At 43.4% G+C, this 14956-nt stretch overlaps 1 protein-coding gene and 1 long non-coding RNA gene across 3 annotated transcripts; both read right to left on the bottom strand.

The window, feature by feature from the left end:
* On the bottom strand, nt 1-8252 carry LOC102082344 (retrovirus-related Pol polyprotein from transposon 412). 2 transcript variants are annotated; one of them, XM_019356931.2, is made up of 2 exons: nt 8009-8252; nt 1-7386 (listed from the first exon to the last, which is right to left on the bottom strand). In XM_019356931.2, the coding sequence occupies exon 2, from the start codon at nt 5952-5954 to the stop codon at nt 1329-1331; it is 4626 nt and encodes a 1541-aa protein (XP_019212476.1). In that variant the 5' UTR covers nt 5955-7386; nt 8009-8252; the 3' UTR covers nt 1-1328. The 2 variants fall into 2 exon arrangements, 1 of the variants encoding a protein (XP_019212476.1); XR_003216476.1 differs by lacking the exon at nt 8009-8252 and having other exon boundaries at nt 365-402; nt 1008-7514.
* A 2818-nt stretch (nt 8253-11070) lies between these two features.
* LOC109201422 (uncharacterized) lies at nt 11071-13772 on the bottom strand. The gene is made up of 4 exons (XR_002061461.1): nt 13694-13772; nt 11864-12219; nt 11522-11722; nt 11071-11110 (listed from the first exon to the last, which is right to left on the bottom strand). It is a non-coding gene; the product is annotated as an uncharacterized LOC109201422 (long non-coding RNA).
* Between the last annotated feature and the right edge of the window lie 1184 nt (nt 13773-14956).

Here is a 14956-nt window from a genome sequence, read left to right as displayed (position 1 = left end):
AGCCCCTCCGCATTGATTAAATTAAAAGAAACCCTCCAAGTAGAAATAAATATTGAAAAAGATCTACAAAAGAAAATAGAACGCTCACAAGAACTGCAATATTTTAAAGCATGGAAAGAGGAGAAAGAAAGGAGAAGTGAAAATAGAGAGAAAAGAAAAAAGAAATGACGTTACAAAAACCACATCCACCTCCTTATGTGTCAACGCCGTTGGCACCTGAACCACAATCAAAAAATCCATTCACCACCCAAACTAACCCCTATGCTCAAGCTCAAAGCATGTTAAAAAGTATAACTGCAGGTAGAAACTATCGAGAGGAGAAATATTTTGCTGCTATTGTTACACCGCTGAAATGATGGGCCAACTCATCTCTCGTGCAACATATTTATTTTTACAGAAAAACTGTAAAAACAGAAAAATAAGACAATCAGTTCTCTTCGGCGCGCGCGGGCCGTACGCTGCCTCTTCACCGCTGACACTACTTCTTCTAGTGTAGCAAACATTACTTTATACAAGTAACTTATACAGTTCCATATTCATATGCACCACTTGATAAACTGCTTAAATCACAAAAATACATTTTACTACACACATGAAGAACACAGTGAACTCTGATTACAGTTTTATATCGTTTTTACTACTGTTTTAATCTATTTATGGACCTGTCTTCTTAACTGTATTTATTAAACTAGATCTTTTTCAAATAAATGTTTTTCTTAACAATTTTTTTACAACATTCACTCTTCATGAACTAAACATAAAGCAATTCACATTTTCTCTTATTGTGCAAAACATATATATTGTGATTTTAACCCAAAAATACCTGCACCGAGCGCACAGACTTTCGGTACGGTCTAACACTTGGATCGGCACAGGCTAACAACTGGACCAACTTGGAAATTAGCTCTTTAGCTTAACATTCGGCACAAACGACATTTATCATTAATCGTCACTGCTGTCTGTCACTTTTATAACCTCTGTTTCATATTATCAACCACCCAGCTTACCTGTAAAAACAGAAAAATAAGACAATCAGTTCTCTTCGGCGCGCGCGGGCCGTACGCTGCCTCTTCACCGCTGACACTACTTCTTCTAGTGTAGCGTCAGCTACCGATGCGTACAGGACCGAGCGCCCTCTGCTGGCGGAACGTATATAACAGTAAAACTGACACTGCAGTGGCCTTACCAAAAGAAAGTGTCTCTGAGCATAAAATAAAATGGGGGGGTACTATTTTCATGTCTCTATCTTTAACATAGTGCCACACTCTCCCCCACAAAATTAAATGTCTCCTGACATTTCTGTCTGCATCATCTATTGAACCATAACTTTAACACACTCCCACCGTCCATGGTCTCCAGAAGCCATTACAGTCAATCACCTGAGCCGTAGTCACTGTACAGTTCCTCTGAACCAAAGTTGGCTGACCTAAAGTGTCATAGCTCAGTACAGTTGGTTGCTGTCTTTGTCTTTGAGGTCGCTGCCTCACAGAGTCAGTCTCACCACCAGTTGCAGCTAGAATGTCAGTCATAGCATCACCACTCAGTGGCCCGTCATTGTCAGGGTCAGGGCCTTGGATCTGCCCAGGCACAGTCTCTTCACTCTGTAGTGGCAAATCCTCTTCGCTCTGTAGTGGCAAATCCTCTTCTTGACGGTGGAGACTCGGAGGAGGCTGGAAGGACTCTGCCAAAGGGTTAAGCAGAGTCTGCCTCTGTCGTCTCCCTGGAACCGGCCTAAGGTACCACTGGAAGGTGCCACTGTCGTCATCATCCGATGTGTCGCCATTCCTTGGCTGCTGCTGTCTACACGGAGGTCTGAACTTCTTCCTTGTCACCGTTGGAGAGTCTTTTTGGGGCTGAACAGTCTGTGTAGATGGCTTCTCAAGTGGCAGGAAGTCACAGGGCAGTAGGAGATTTCTGTGCACCACTTTATCTCTGCCTTGGCCATTTTCAGGGCTGATTACATACACTGGACTGTCATCTGCTTTCCTCTCCCTCACTTTGTAGACTTGGTTCTCCCAAAAGGACTGGATCTTTGCGGGACCACCTCGAGGAGTGAGATTTCGGAGGAGCACTCTATCCCCAGGCTGAAGATCTCTCCCTTTAACTTTCTTGTCGTAGTACGCTTTACCTCGAGCAGCTTCCCTGGTAGCAGTTTGAGAAGCCACTGTGTACGCCTCCTGCATTCTCTTTTTCCAGCAGCTAACATAGTCATCATAGTCCAAATGAGCTTCATCCCTTTTCAGGTCGAAGAGCAAGTCGATGGGCAGGCGTGGGGAACGCCCGAAGATGAGGTAACATGGGGCGTAGCCTGTTGCCTCATTCTTCGTACAGTTGTACGCGTGGACGACTTTAGCTAGCGACTCTTTCCAATCATCCTTCTCCTTGTCCTCCAGGGTCCGCAACATGGACAGCAGGGTGCGGTTGAATCTCCCCACCTGTCCATTACCCTGTGGGTGGTAGGGTGTCGTGTGGGAGCCCTGGATACCAGAGAGTTCTTTCAATCTTGCCATGAGTTTGTTTTCAAACTCCTTGCCCATGTCGTGGTGTAGTCTGGTCGGGAAGCCGAACTTGAGTGCAAAGTCATTGAAGAGCTTGTCAGCAACTGTTTTAGCTGCTTTGTTCTTCGTTGCATAGGCTTGGGCAAACCTCGTGAAGTGATCCATGACAACAAGTATATACTCGTAGCCCTGCTTACACTTTTCCAGGTGAAGGAAGTCTATGGACACCAGCTGGAATGGGTAAGTGGACTGGATCGGGGACAAAGGTGCACGGGTCTGCTTACTCGGTTTCTTCTTCTTAAGACACTCACATTCTTCTGTAACAAAGTGTTCAACCTCTTTCGCCATCTGCGGCCAGTAGAACCTGTCTCGAATCAGGTCGAGCGTCCTTTCCACCCCTAAGTGGCCCATGTCTTGGTGGAGTTCTTTAAAAACCAGGGGACGATAGGCTTTAGGGACCAGTAGCTGCTCTCGGCGTGATGCTTGGCGATGCAGGACACCATTCTGGTCGACGTGAAGCTTCAACCACTGCTTGAGTAGTGCAGCTACTGCAGGATGCTCTGACTTCACCTCAGTTCTACTCGGTCTTCTACCCAGCGACTTATACCAGAGCACTCTTGCCAGAACTTCATCTGCTTCCTGGACTCTGCGTATTTGGTCTGGTGTAAAAGACTGGGTAGTGTCAGAATCTTTGATTAATTTCAGAGCACTAACATGGATAACTCCAACACCTTGGCAAGGGTCTCTCTCCTCCACCGTTACAGACTCCATTGATGCGCTTATGGCTTCCTGTCCAACTTCAGCTGTACAGCTCTTCATGTAGCTGTCAATGTCCAACGGCATTCGCAACAGCCCATCAGCATCTGCGTTGGTCTTGCCTGGACGGTAGCGGATGGTGAAGTTGTAGCTGGCCAGCTCCGCGACCCATCTGTGACCTGTGGCGTTAAGCTTTGCAGTAGTGAGCACATATGTTAGTGGGTTATTATCAGTGTACACCACGAACGATGGGGCATGGTACAGATAATCCTGGAAACGTTCACAAATCGCCCACTTCATAGCCAAAAACTCTAATTTGCCAGAGTGCAGGTGGTACTTTTTCTCTGCTGGACTCAGAGTGCGGGAGCCATAAGCTATGACTCTCATCTTGCCTTGCTGCCGCTGGTACAAAAAAGCACCTAGCCCAACCTGTGATGCATCACAATGTAACACAAAAGGCTCTGTGAAGTCGGGGTACCCGAGAATGGGGGGTCTTGTAAGTGCATCTACAAGCTGGTTCAATGTCTCTTGGTGGGAGGTCGTCCACTGAATGGGCGTCCGTGATGGTAAATGGCCTTTACTTTTCTTCGCCTCCTTTCTGGACTTGTCGGCTGAGACTGGAGCAGAGTTCTCAGAAGATGGAGGGCTGAGCAGGCTGTAGAGTGGATGGGCTACACGGGAGAAGTTGGGGATGAAAGGCCTGTAATAAGAGAGGAAACCAAGCATTTGACGTACCTCTCCGACGGTTGCAGGGGTCTTTTCCTTTAACGCCATCACCGGGGCCAACTCTGCCGGGTCCATGGTGTAGCCTTCACCTGTTACCAGCTTTCCCAGAAACTTGACACTTCGCCTGAACAGTTCACATTTCTTTGGGGTCAGCTTAACACCATGCTCTCTGTAACGCTGGAGGACAAGGCGGATATGTTCCAAATGTTCATCAAAGCTGCTGCTGTGCACCAGGTTGTCGTCCAGGTATGGGAGGCAGATAGTGTCTCTGAGGCCTGCCATACAGTGCTCCATGCTTCTCTGGAACTCAGCGGGTGCGGAGCTCAGGCCAAAGGGAATCCGTACCCACTGATAGAGCCCCCAGGGTGTGATGAAGGCGGTTAAGGGGCGGCTTTCTTCATCCAAGAAACCCTGGTGGTACGCCTTACCCTGGTCTAACACGGAAAACCAGGAGCTCCCACCCAGAGCATCCAACATGTCTTGGATCCTTGGGATTGGATGGCGGTCTGGGACTGACTTGCGGTTGAGCTCCCTAAAGTCACAACAAAGGCGGAGGGTGCCGTCTTTCTTGCGGACACACACCACAGGTGATGAGTAGGGGGACCGTGATGGTGTGATCCAGCCTTTGTTAAGCAGGTCTTGCAAATACTCTTTGACTTTGTTGTGCAGGGGTTTTGGGATGGACATGTAAGTCTTTTTCACAGGAGTTGTGTCATGGAGGCTTATATGCATCCTCAGGGATGGTATGCAGCCAACATCGTCACTGTCATATGCAAACGCCTCACATTCCTCTCGCAACATCTTCCTCGCAGCCGCTCGCTGATTTTCATCCAGATGCTGGAGATCCACTGGTGGGTCCCATGACTTTGGTCTCTGTTGGTTCTCTCGTGTCTGTGTGTTACTCGGGTTGTGTGACTTTAACTCTGTACCACTTTTGTTCTCTTGTGTCAGCTCGTTTACTTTAGTCTGGATGCCAGCTGCGTATACAGTCTTTACTGGTTCAAGGTATCCAATCACTTTACGGCTGTCCAGATAAATGGTGTGGTCTGTAGTGTTAGTCACAGGGATGGGCACATATGGTACTTTTCTGTCTGGGATTTTCACCAGTACATCATTGACTATTACGCCCTCTGGTGGTGGGTCAGCCCCATCAGGTAGAAAGAGCATGTCTTGGCCCCGGGCATGTGAACTAACGTGTGCCCGTACATAAACTGTGGTGACTTGGTTTGCTGACAAAGGCACTCTTCTTACACCAGTTCTTACCACACCTGTCTCTGGGCCTTCAGTGCTGTTCTGCACAAGCTTGACAACATTATGTGCAGTGCGTACAGTTATTTCAAATGCTTTACTCACATAGTGTGCTAGTTGTTTTCTTCCTCCTTTGGCTTTTACCTCTTCCTGGTTCACGATAGCTTCAATGACATTGTAGCCGATGATGGGATCACTGGCCACAGCTGGGTCACTGGATACCAATATTGGAACCTGCAGCTCACTGGTTGGAGACAAATCACTGCCTAGTCTGAAGCTGACTTCTATCCAGCCAATGTACGGAATGGGTGTGTCATTTGCAGCAAACACTGTGAGCGTCTCATTGTCTAACAGCTCTGAAACGGGTCTGACAACCGTGTGGGGGAGGTGGTTTTGCCGCCAGTTTTCATTTACTATGCTGGACTGTGCCCCTGAATCCCACAACACCTTAGCTGGGCGATTGTCCATAAAACAGTTCACAGTACATCTGTTTCCCACTAGGCTTACTAACCGTGACTTTCGTTGAGGGGGTAGATAGTGAACCTCAGTTACCGCTGATGGGACACTAGCTGCAGTTTCTTTGGAGGATGTTGGTGGGCTTGGCTGTTCGTTATGGGACCGTGGGCTTTGGACTACTGTTGGTCCCATCTCAGTAGTCCCTCCCCGTTTCCCGATGACAGTCTCGGTGCTCGGCATCCACGGGAGTAGTGGCCCTCTCGCCCACATTTGAAACAGTGCAGGCAGTTCTCTCCTTTCCCCTCTTCTTTGCACTTTTTACAGCCTTTTTCTCGTTGCTTTGGTGCCATGGTGCGGGGACTGGTTTCCATAGCAGCCATAAACATTTGTTTCATCTCTTTACGTAGTTCTTCTATAATCTGCTGCGTGTCTGACTTAGTCTGTTTATTTTTCACTGTTGTCATGGCCACCGTAGCGGGGGATTCTCTGGGTTTGGAGGGGCTCTGAGCAGATGTCGGGGCTGTTTGGCATTCTGTTTGGAGCTCTTGGACCTTGGGAATCTTGGCTGCAGTGGACCTTTTCCGTTTCTCAAATCTTTCATTTTCTAGCTTTGAAGCTTCATTGACTTTCTCAATCAGTTCTTCATCTGTTATGGTTATGTCGCTTAGGAGGGACAGTAGCTGATACTTGATAGAGTCACTGAGCAGCCCAGTTTCAATGGAGCGGAGGAATTTGCGCTGGATGGTGGCTCTGCTATACAGTTCATCTGTCTCCTCATTTGCCGCTTTCCATAACAACTTCTCTTTAAGTTCAATGGCACGAAATACAGAGTTTAAGGCAGTTTCTTTGGGCTCTTGGGAGATATTGAGGAGCTGATGGTAAAGCTCAGTGGGGCTGTCTACCCTATAGTGTCCCTTTAATATGGTGAGCAGTTTGCTGAGTGTTAACCCACGTTTGATCTCTAACATTTCTCTTAGGGGCGTTCCTGGACTAATGGCCCTAATTACTGCTTCCACTATTTCAGTCTCCGAGTGCCCTTTTTCACTCCCATTCTCAATCTGGCGAATCAGGCTAAGATAGGATAGCTTATCCTTCTGCCCATGCTCTCCAATCTGCCCACAGATTTTAAACTCCCTCCTCAATGTTACCTCTTGAAGAGTTCGCATCGCCTCTGGTCGGGCTCTGGGTGGGAAATCTGCAATCTGTGTTGGAGTAGCACATGTGGTGTCCTCAAGATCTTTCTTTTGCCCAGACTCTGTGCCATGGAGTTCCCTTTCTGACTGACACTCTCCTTTGCTTAGTCTCTGGATGTATACAGCAATGTCTTTATAAAACTGTTCCACTTGATCCTCTTCCTCATTTTTCTCCACATCATCAAACATGCCCTCTGCCAACCTGATGAGTGTCCTCTTGGTCTTGCTGTGAGACTCTGCGCTGTCCAGGCCGGAACATTTCAGTCGCCTGCAGACGTCCACAAGATGCTCTCTCTCCAACTGCCACAAGGCTGCACTCACTTCGTCACGCAGAGGTTGCAGGGATTCCATTTCTTTTGATTGAAGGTTCGTCTCTTGGGAAAGAAGGTGGTTGGTGATGGTGTTGACTCACTAGCGCCACCTCCTGGCTGGCTCGCCAAAATATGTTACACCGCTGAAATGATGGGCCAACTCATCTCTCGTGCAACATATTTATTTTTACAGAAAAACTGTAAAAACAGAAAAATAAGACAATCAGTTCTCTTCGGCGCGCGCGGGCCGTACGCTGCCTCTTCACCGCTGACACTACTTCTTCTAGTGTAGCAAACATTACTTTATACAAGTAACTTACAAGTAACTGTAACTTATACAGTTCCATATTCATATGCACCACTTGATAAACTGCTTAAATCACAAAAATACATTTTACTACACACATGAAGAACACAGTGAACTCTGATTACAGTTTTATATCGTTTTTACTACTGTTTTAATCTATTTATGGACCTGTCTTCTTAACTGTATTTATTAAACTAGATCTTTTTCAAATAAATGTTTTTCTTAACAATTTTTTTACAACATTCACTCTTCATGAACTAAACATAAAGCAATTCACATTTTCTCTTATTGTGCAAAACATATATATTGTGATTTTAACCCAAAAATACCTGCACCGAGCGCACAGACTTTCGGTACGGTCTAACACTTGGATCGGCACAGGCTAACAACTGGACCAACTTGGAAATTAGCTCTTTAGCTTAACATTCGGCACAAACGACATTTATCATTAATCGTCACTGCTGTCTGTCACTTTTATAACCTCTGTTTCATATTATCAACCACCCAGCTTACCTGTAAAAACAGAAAAATAAGACAATCAGTTCTCTTCGGCGCGCGCGGGCCGTACGCTGCCTCTTCACCGCTGACACTACTTCTTCTAGTGTAGCGTCAGCTACCGATGCGTACAGGACCGAGCGCCCTCTGCTGGCGGAACGTATATAACAGTAAAACTGACACTGCAGTGGCCTTACCAAAAGAAAGTGTCTCTGAGCATAAAATAAAATGGGGGGGTACTATTTTCATGTCTCTATCTTTAACATAGTGCCACACTATTATTTGCTGCTATTTTTTATAATCATCAACATTTCATTATTAATAGTGATGTTGCATCCAGATGCATTCAGATGTTCAAATATATTGGTATTATATTAGTCTTTATTACAGGTCCAAGAAGAACCACTTTAAACTGTTGAGTTGAATCTATAACCCGAAATGCTGTTGAATTTATAATCTTAAATGTTTATGCAGACTGCAGGGTGAAAGAGTAACTGTGCCAAAATGAGACAGGAAACACTTCTGCAAGGCATGCTTTGCAGGAAGTGAAACCAGAAACCAGAGTCTGAATGAAAGCTAGTCTGAGGAGCAGTTTCGATGATGCTATTATTTTTATATCTTTTGATTAAGCTTTCAGTAGAGGTTATTGATTAAAACATTTATTCAGTAGAGTACACATACATAGTTTTGGTTCGGTTATTACATACACGAGGGCGGCTTCTGTCTCTCTGTCTGGGGGAGGTCAGGAGATATTCGACAGGTGAAATGGGGTGCGATTGTGGTTAGCACATAGACATACACGTAACCACACACACACTTAGTTAGAGGGATCACTGATAGGGGAAAGTTCAAATTGTTTTGCTTGGGGTTGCTTTTAGACTATATTAGGAGGAGCAAACATATTGGCAGATCTGAGAAGGAAAAACCTGTGTTATGAAAATGATTTTAATCTTTTATACATGATTGCATTTGAGCATATTAAAGAGCTGTGGCTCCTGGTCAAGTGAGGGTCAGAAACTCTTGGCAGACGTTATGATCAGCCAATACAAGGTGAGGAGGACAGGAGCTCTGAAAGGAATTGCAACACACCTGCTTACATGACATATGCCTGGAGTTATTTTTATCTTTTATTACTTATATCCTTTAGAGCTAAGATTTAAGTTTTATCATTTATCACTTATATCTTTTGAAGTAAGTTTTAAGTTTCATTTATGTTCAGTTTAAGTAAGTTTCCTTCATGGTTTGAGTAGCATCATTTGAGTGTGACATTTAGTCTAGAAGTCACTCATAGTTCAGCTGTGTATGAGCTCAGGCCTTATGTCTGGCGAGGACGAAAGGTGTGAGGTGAGCTGGGGTGCAGGAGAGGTCATGACATGTACGCAGTACACAGCACGCACGCGCCCCCGCACGTGCACGCACACACATATTAGAGAGACTCATTTAGTAGGTAAGAGTGAATCATGTTTTGACTGCAAAGTTGTGCCTGCATGAGTGACATTTTGTGCAGAACGTGGACCAGATGTCCCAGAGATAAGCGACAGCGAGGATGGAGACAGGAAGCATCTGCCTTCGACGCGAAGACAATGTTCTTCTAAAACTATGTCAAAGTTAACTGAACGTTTGTGGTTTTGGGTTGACGTAAGCTGTACTTTGTCTGCTTTGCAAAAGGGGGGGCTTTGTTGTCCTACCCCTATAAAACCTTTGTCTAATTATTGTAAGTTTAGTTCGACGCTGAAATCTGCACAGCGGTCGGACTCACACATGTGTTCATTAAAATGCCGTCTAATTTGCACCCGGCTGGATCTGTGGTTATTTTTAGATCCCTCTCTCAATACTTTTGAACCTTAACAATCTCCTCAGTGCTTCCTTTATTAGTGGATAGTTTAGAGTTATCAGGAAAAGGTGTTGAGTGAGTTTAACTTTAATGCTCAACTTATAACACTTCATGTCCTTAAATGTGACATTGCACTACCATTTATATCCACAGTGTTTCCTGACGGTACAATGAAACTTGAAAATACAATTTTAAACTTGATGTTATATTTTCAGCATTTCTGCTGCCAGCTGTAATAAATATACAGTCATCAAATAAAAATCATGATGACATGATTTTAATAATGTTTTTTTATGGTTTTAATTCCATTTCTGAGAGCTCAAATAAGCAACAAACATTTTTCACTTTAATCTTTTTACCAAATCAAAGATTAACCATAATCAAAACAATTTTTTCCTGTAACATGTCTTTCAATTCATTCAAGAGCAAAAGAATAGCAGCCGTGTGTGAATAGTAAATACAGTTCATGTGAACTGCTCTCAGTCTAGTTCACCTGAGACCAGTTTGTCTCAGGAGAACCTACCAGGAGCTGAACCCTCCAGATAACTCAGCTCCCAGGAACATCTGAGTTCACAAATCCCTCCACCACATTAAGGTGGCAGTTGAGAGACAGGGTCACGTTATCGGTGCAGACCTTGGTAACAAAGATGAAAAAAACAAACAAATATGTTTTAGTTAATCCCAGTATTTCATGGCACATCTTACGTTTGCCATATTTGTCCACACTTCCTTGCAAAAACACTCCATATACGTTAGATTCCGAGGACGTCTCTTGTGCACAGCCCTCCTCACGTCACCCCACAGGATTTGGTTTGCCTACTGTGCTACATGCTGTGTTGCTGTTCTGTGTATTGTGATGAACTGTTTGGCTGTTTATATGACTCTGTTTAATAAACTCTGTTTCAAGAATTCTACTCTTTTCCAGAGGATCTTTTTGAGTGATTTGATTTTAAGTGGATCTAAAACGTGTATCTCCACATCACTGGCTGGATAAGGTTAGCATGTTGGCTTCAAAATTTGCAACCCGACGCCATATATATGGAGTATGCAGGAGATACATGTAGTACACAGCTAGTACTTCCTACAGCTGCTTCAGTATTGCTGTAGGTCTCTTGGCAGCCTCCCTGACCAGGTTTTGTCTTGTCCTCTTGTCAGTGTTGGAGGGACATTCATTTCTTTGTCATGTCACTGTTCAAGTCTTGCAGAAAATCCCACAGAATTGGGAAACCAACAGATAAAACACTGAGTCCAGCTTCTTTCTGTTTCTCTAAGTGCTCCTGGTTGACCTGCAGATAAGAAACAGGTGTGAGGTGTCAGATAGGTAATCAGTACCGAACAGAACAGGATCTAGAGCGGGGTTCACATAACTGGTGCAGATATGTTGACTAGACCAAACTACTGGTTTTCATATTATATATAAACATGACTGGTCACCAGGAGCAACGGAACCTTTCCTGGTAATCTGAGGATAATTTGGATCATTCAACCTGAGTCTGTTAGCAGTTTAAAGACTGTCCACAAGCACAACTCTCTCATTGGCCTCTTGCTAATTAATTTGCAGTGAAGTCTCTTCATTGTGATATGTTGGATATTGTGACAGTCCTGCAGCAGGAAGGGCAAGAACACAGAGGCTTGGGATGTTGAACTGACCTGAATAATTGTCCCAGTTCACCCGAGCAGAATTCATTGCTGCTTACCAGATGTTTACTTCAAGACAAACTGGTTGTCATCTTCTTCACTAGGATGAGCTGGGATGATGTTCCTGTTTTTTAGGCATCAGAAGAGTAATAACAAGAACAATTAATCCAACTGCAGAAAATCCCAGAGATATCAGCAGTCCATTCTGTCCGATACTGAATCCAGCCTCTTCCCTCCATCTCCGAATCTTTCTGTTGGACCTGCAGGTGAGAAACAGGTGTGAGGTGTCAGCTGTCAGGTAGGTGATGAGTGAAGAACAGAACAGAATCCATTTCCTCTTCAAACTCCTGTCAGACATTATCTGCCAGACATTTACTCTGATCACAGCTCTACTTACTCACCTAGTAGTCTAACCTTCAGCCTGATTTCATGCTTGATCTCAGAGGTTTCTTGCCTACTGTCTCCTGTGTCTTCCACGACGATACAACACTCGTAGGTTCCAGTGTCATTAATGGTGGTGTTGCTCAGGATGATGGACATATCCATATTTTTCATCTGTGGATCTCTCGGCTTCACTCGATCCTTAAAAATCGGATCCTGGAAGTTTTTATGTGGGAGATCATCTCGGTAGAAGAAGACGTATCCATCTGATAGCAGATCAGGTCTTTTCCACGCCAGCAGGATGAGTTTGCCATTTTCCGGACCCTGACACTCCAGCTCAACACTCCTGTAAGGCTCCACATCTATCTCTGTAGACCTGAACAAAAGATCAGATTATGTTAAGTTATTTGTGATTTACACTTTTTTCTAGTCAAAAGCAAATCAGACCAAGCATGAGCTCATGAGGAAAATCCACATTATTGTATTGTGGTGTGAAAAAGTAAGTACACGGTTACTGCCTTCATGGTAATTCTGGGGATGCATGTAAGTACCAGTCATGTGCTGTTAGTTAAATGGACTTCATTAACCAATAGACTTTGGCAGTTTGCTGTTTTTTGGGGTGTCTGTTAACACAATGTCACAATCTTCCTCAGCAAATTCACCCAAAGTTCAGACAATGCAAATAGGAGTGATAAACTTTGTCCACAATTATGTGAGTGACTGATGACTTCATACAGAAAAGGATAACTTAACTTACTGCAGCTAAAGGCAGTTCGCCAAACTACTGAAACATTTTTACACGACTGCAAAAAGGCCTGTGAAAACTCAATTTTTACATATTTTTAAACCTGCACAGTTTGAAACTGCACATTTCAACCCTCATTTCTCCAAGACTTTAGTCGGTATTAGATCTTCTTTACAATCTGCTACACAGAGAGACTTTCTACAAGAATGAAGCACACAGGACTGATATCATCCTTGTACCCTGCTGATAACCTGCCATAGCAACTATCAGTAAGTATTTATCTTTCTCTTTTGTTTAAGTTAAGAAATAATATCATTGTTTTATTTGCGATAAAGGGCTATTTAATCAGCCTGATACCAGCTACCTCAAAATACCTTCTTAACCTCAGTTAATTCACATAGTAATGCTTAATGCTACTTTAATGTTTCTAAACTTTCCTTTGAAACTGCCATCGACTCAAATGACTACTCGGGAACACTTCCATTTATAACTATATTAGCTTATGTAACATCATTGGAGAGGGACTTGCTATTGTTTCACTTTCTCTGGCAGTTTCTGAACTGAAGCTGAGTCAGTTTCCTTTTTAAAATTTGATAGATTTAGTGTCACATGTGCCACTGGCTCACTGCCTGTCCAGCTGCTGAACCATGTTAACTGTGCTCTGCTCATCTCTCTTTTAAAATGACTTTGTTTTCTTGTTTACCACAAATCGTTCAGGCAATTCAGTGACATTAACCACTTTAAACTTTGAACTGCAAAGAAAATCATTCCCAGGCTTGTTATCACCCATCCAGCCATTGGCAGGAATTTGAAGAGGAAAAACAACACAAGCAACATGCTGACTCATCTATGCATGTTAGAAAAGGTTAAAGGTTTGAGTGTTTGGCTGTCGACTCTATCACATAGTAGAAAGTGTACTCAGCTTTTCTTTTTTCTTTTCTTTTTTGTGATTTGAACAACACACAAAAAATCAATTGTACAAAATAATATTTACAAACCAAATGTCATTTACACACATGGACACAGTTCCAAACATGACCCACTTGTCATACTGATGTTTTTTTTGGTTAAAAAGAGACTTTTAAATAAATCTTTGTTCACTCACCTGCAGACTGCAGTGTGTTACAATGCAAAATCATAAACAAAAACGCGACTTTGACAGAATTCCTCTCACACACTCTAAGGATTGTCTGCAGTCTGAACGAAACAGAGTTTTAGTGAACAGCTCTGAGAATATGGGAGGAGGAAAGAAGGGCGAGAGTGAGTCTTGTAACTCAAGAAAATTCTGCTTAGAAAAAAAGGGGGAAAGAGATATCTATGAAAGCTACGTGTAATTGCACCTAAACAGAAGAGCAAAAGCAGGAAGGAAGAGGGCTTTGCTATTTAAGTACCACAAAAAATAAGACCAAGAATGGCTTATGAGGAGACTCTACAGTATAACCTGGTGTTGGGGTTCCTCTTTTCTGTGCGATGCTAATCGCTGCACAGAAACACCAGCTGGAGTCCTGTGAAAAACTAAATCCACCCTTAATGCTTCCAAAGTAAACTGTCACTGCAGGGCGCGCCGGTGTGTTTAAGGAACGGATCCAAATACAGACCATATAATATAGTAAACAGGAACAAACTCATAACTAAGAATTAAAAGAATAAACTAGACTTAAAACTCAAGGCAACCTGATAACAATACAAGAACTTAACATCCTTTCAATGTATCTAAGAAATCACAAATATAACAATTAACTCAAAATGCTGGGTCACAGATCCCAGCCCCTGACACTAAGAGGGTGAGAGGCAGCCAAATAAGATCTCAGTCTCTGTTTAATATGTTAAATATTAAAGTTCAGGAAATGAATTCAAGTCACTGCTCCTAAAGTTGGATCTACAAACCAATGTATCATGGGATTCACTTAATTTTCACAGACCTTCAAAGATGCCTGGAAGGTTTTTACAGTTTCATATCTCACATTTCATCCCTGAGTTTGTACCTCATTTTCTTGCTCACTGTCTTTTACAAAGACATCCTCTGCACAAATGAAGCATGCAGATGTTAGCCTCGTAACCTGCTTCTAGCCTTATAGTGTTTTCAGCCTGTTTGGTATTGAAGCACGTCAAAGGTCAAACGAGATCACCACACCACAATAACTATGATAATAATTATTGTATTTTGGTTGAGAAGGATGAATAGCAGTATGTAGCAACACATTTATAATGTGTGCAATGAAAGGAAATGTGAAAGACATTTTCCGTTGTTCCTTTGATGTTATCATGTAAGTAACAACATCCAGGCTGTTCAGCTTTCAATGCTTTGTCACTTTGGTATTTTAATGTCTTATTTCATCAGTCTGAAACTTCCTCCTGCTCATGTTCA

This window comes from Oreochromis niloticus, linkage group LG3 (assembly GCF_001858045.2).
Source record: "Oreochromis niloticus isolate F11D_XX linkage group LG3, O_niloticus_UMD_NMBU, whole genome shotgun sequence".
NCBI lineage: Eukaryota > Metazoa > Chordata > Actinopteri > Cichliformes > Cichlidae > Oreochromis > Oreochromis niloticus.
The sequence above is the reverse complement of the archived record's forward strand: the minus strand, read 5'-3'. Positions and strand labels throughout refer to the sequence as shown.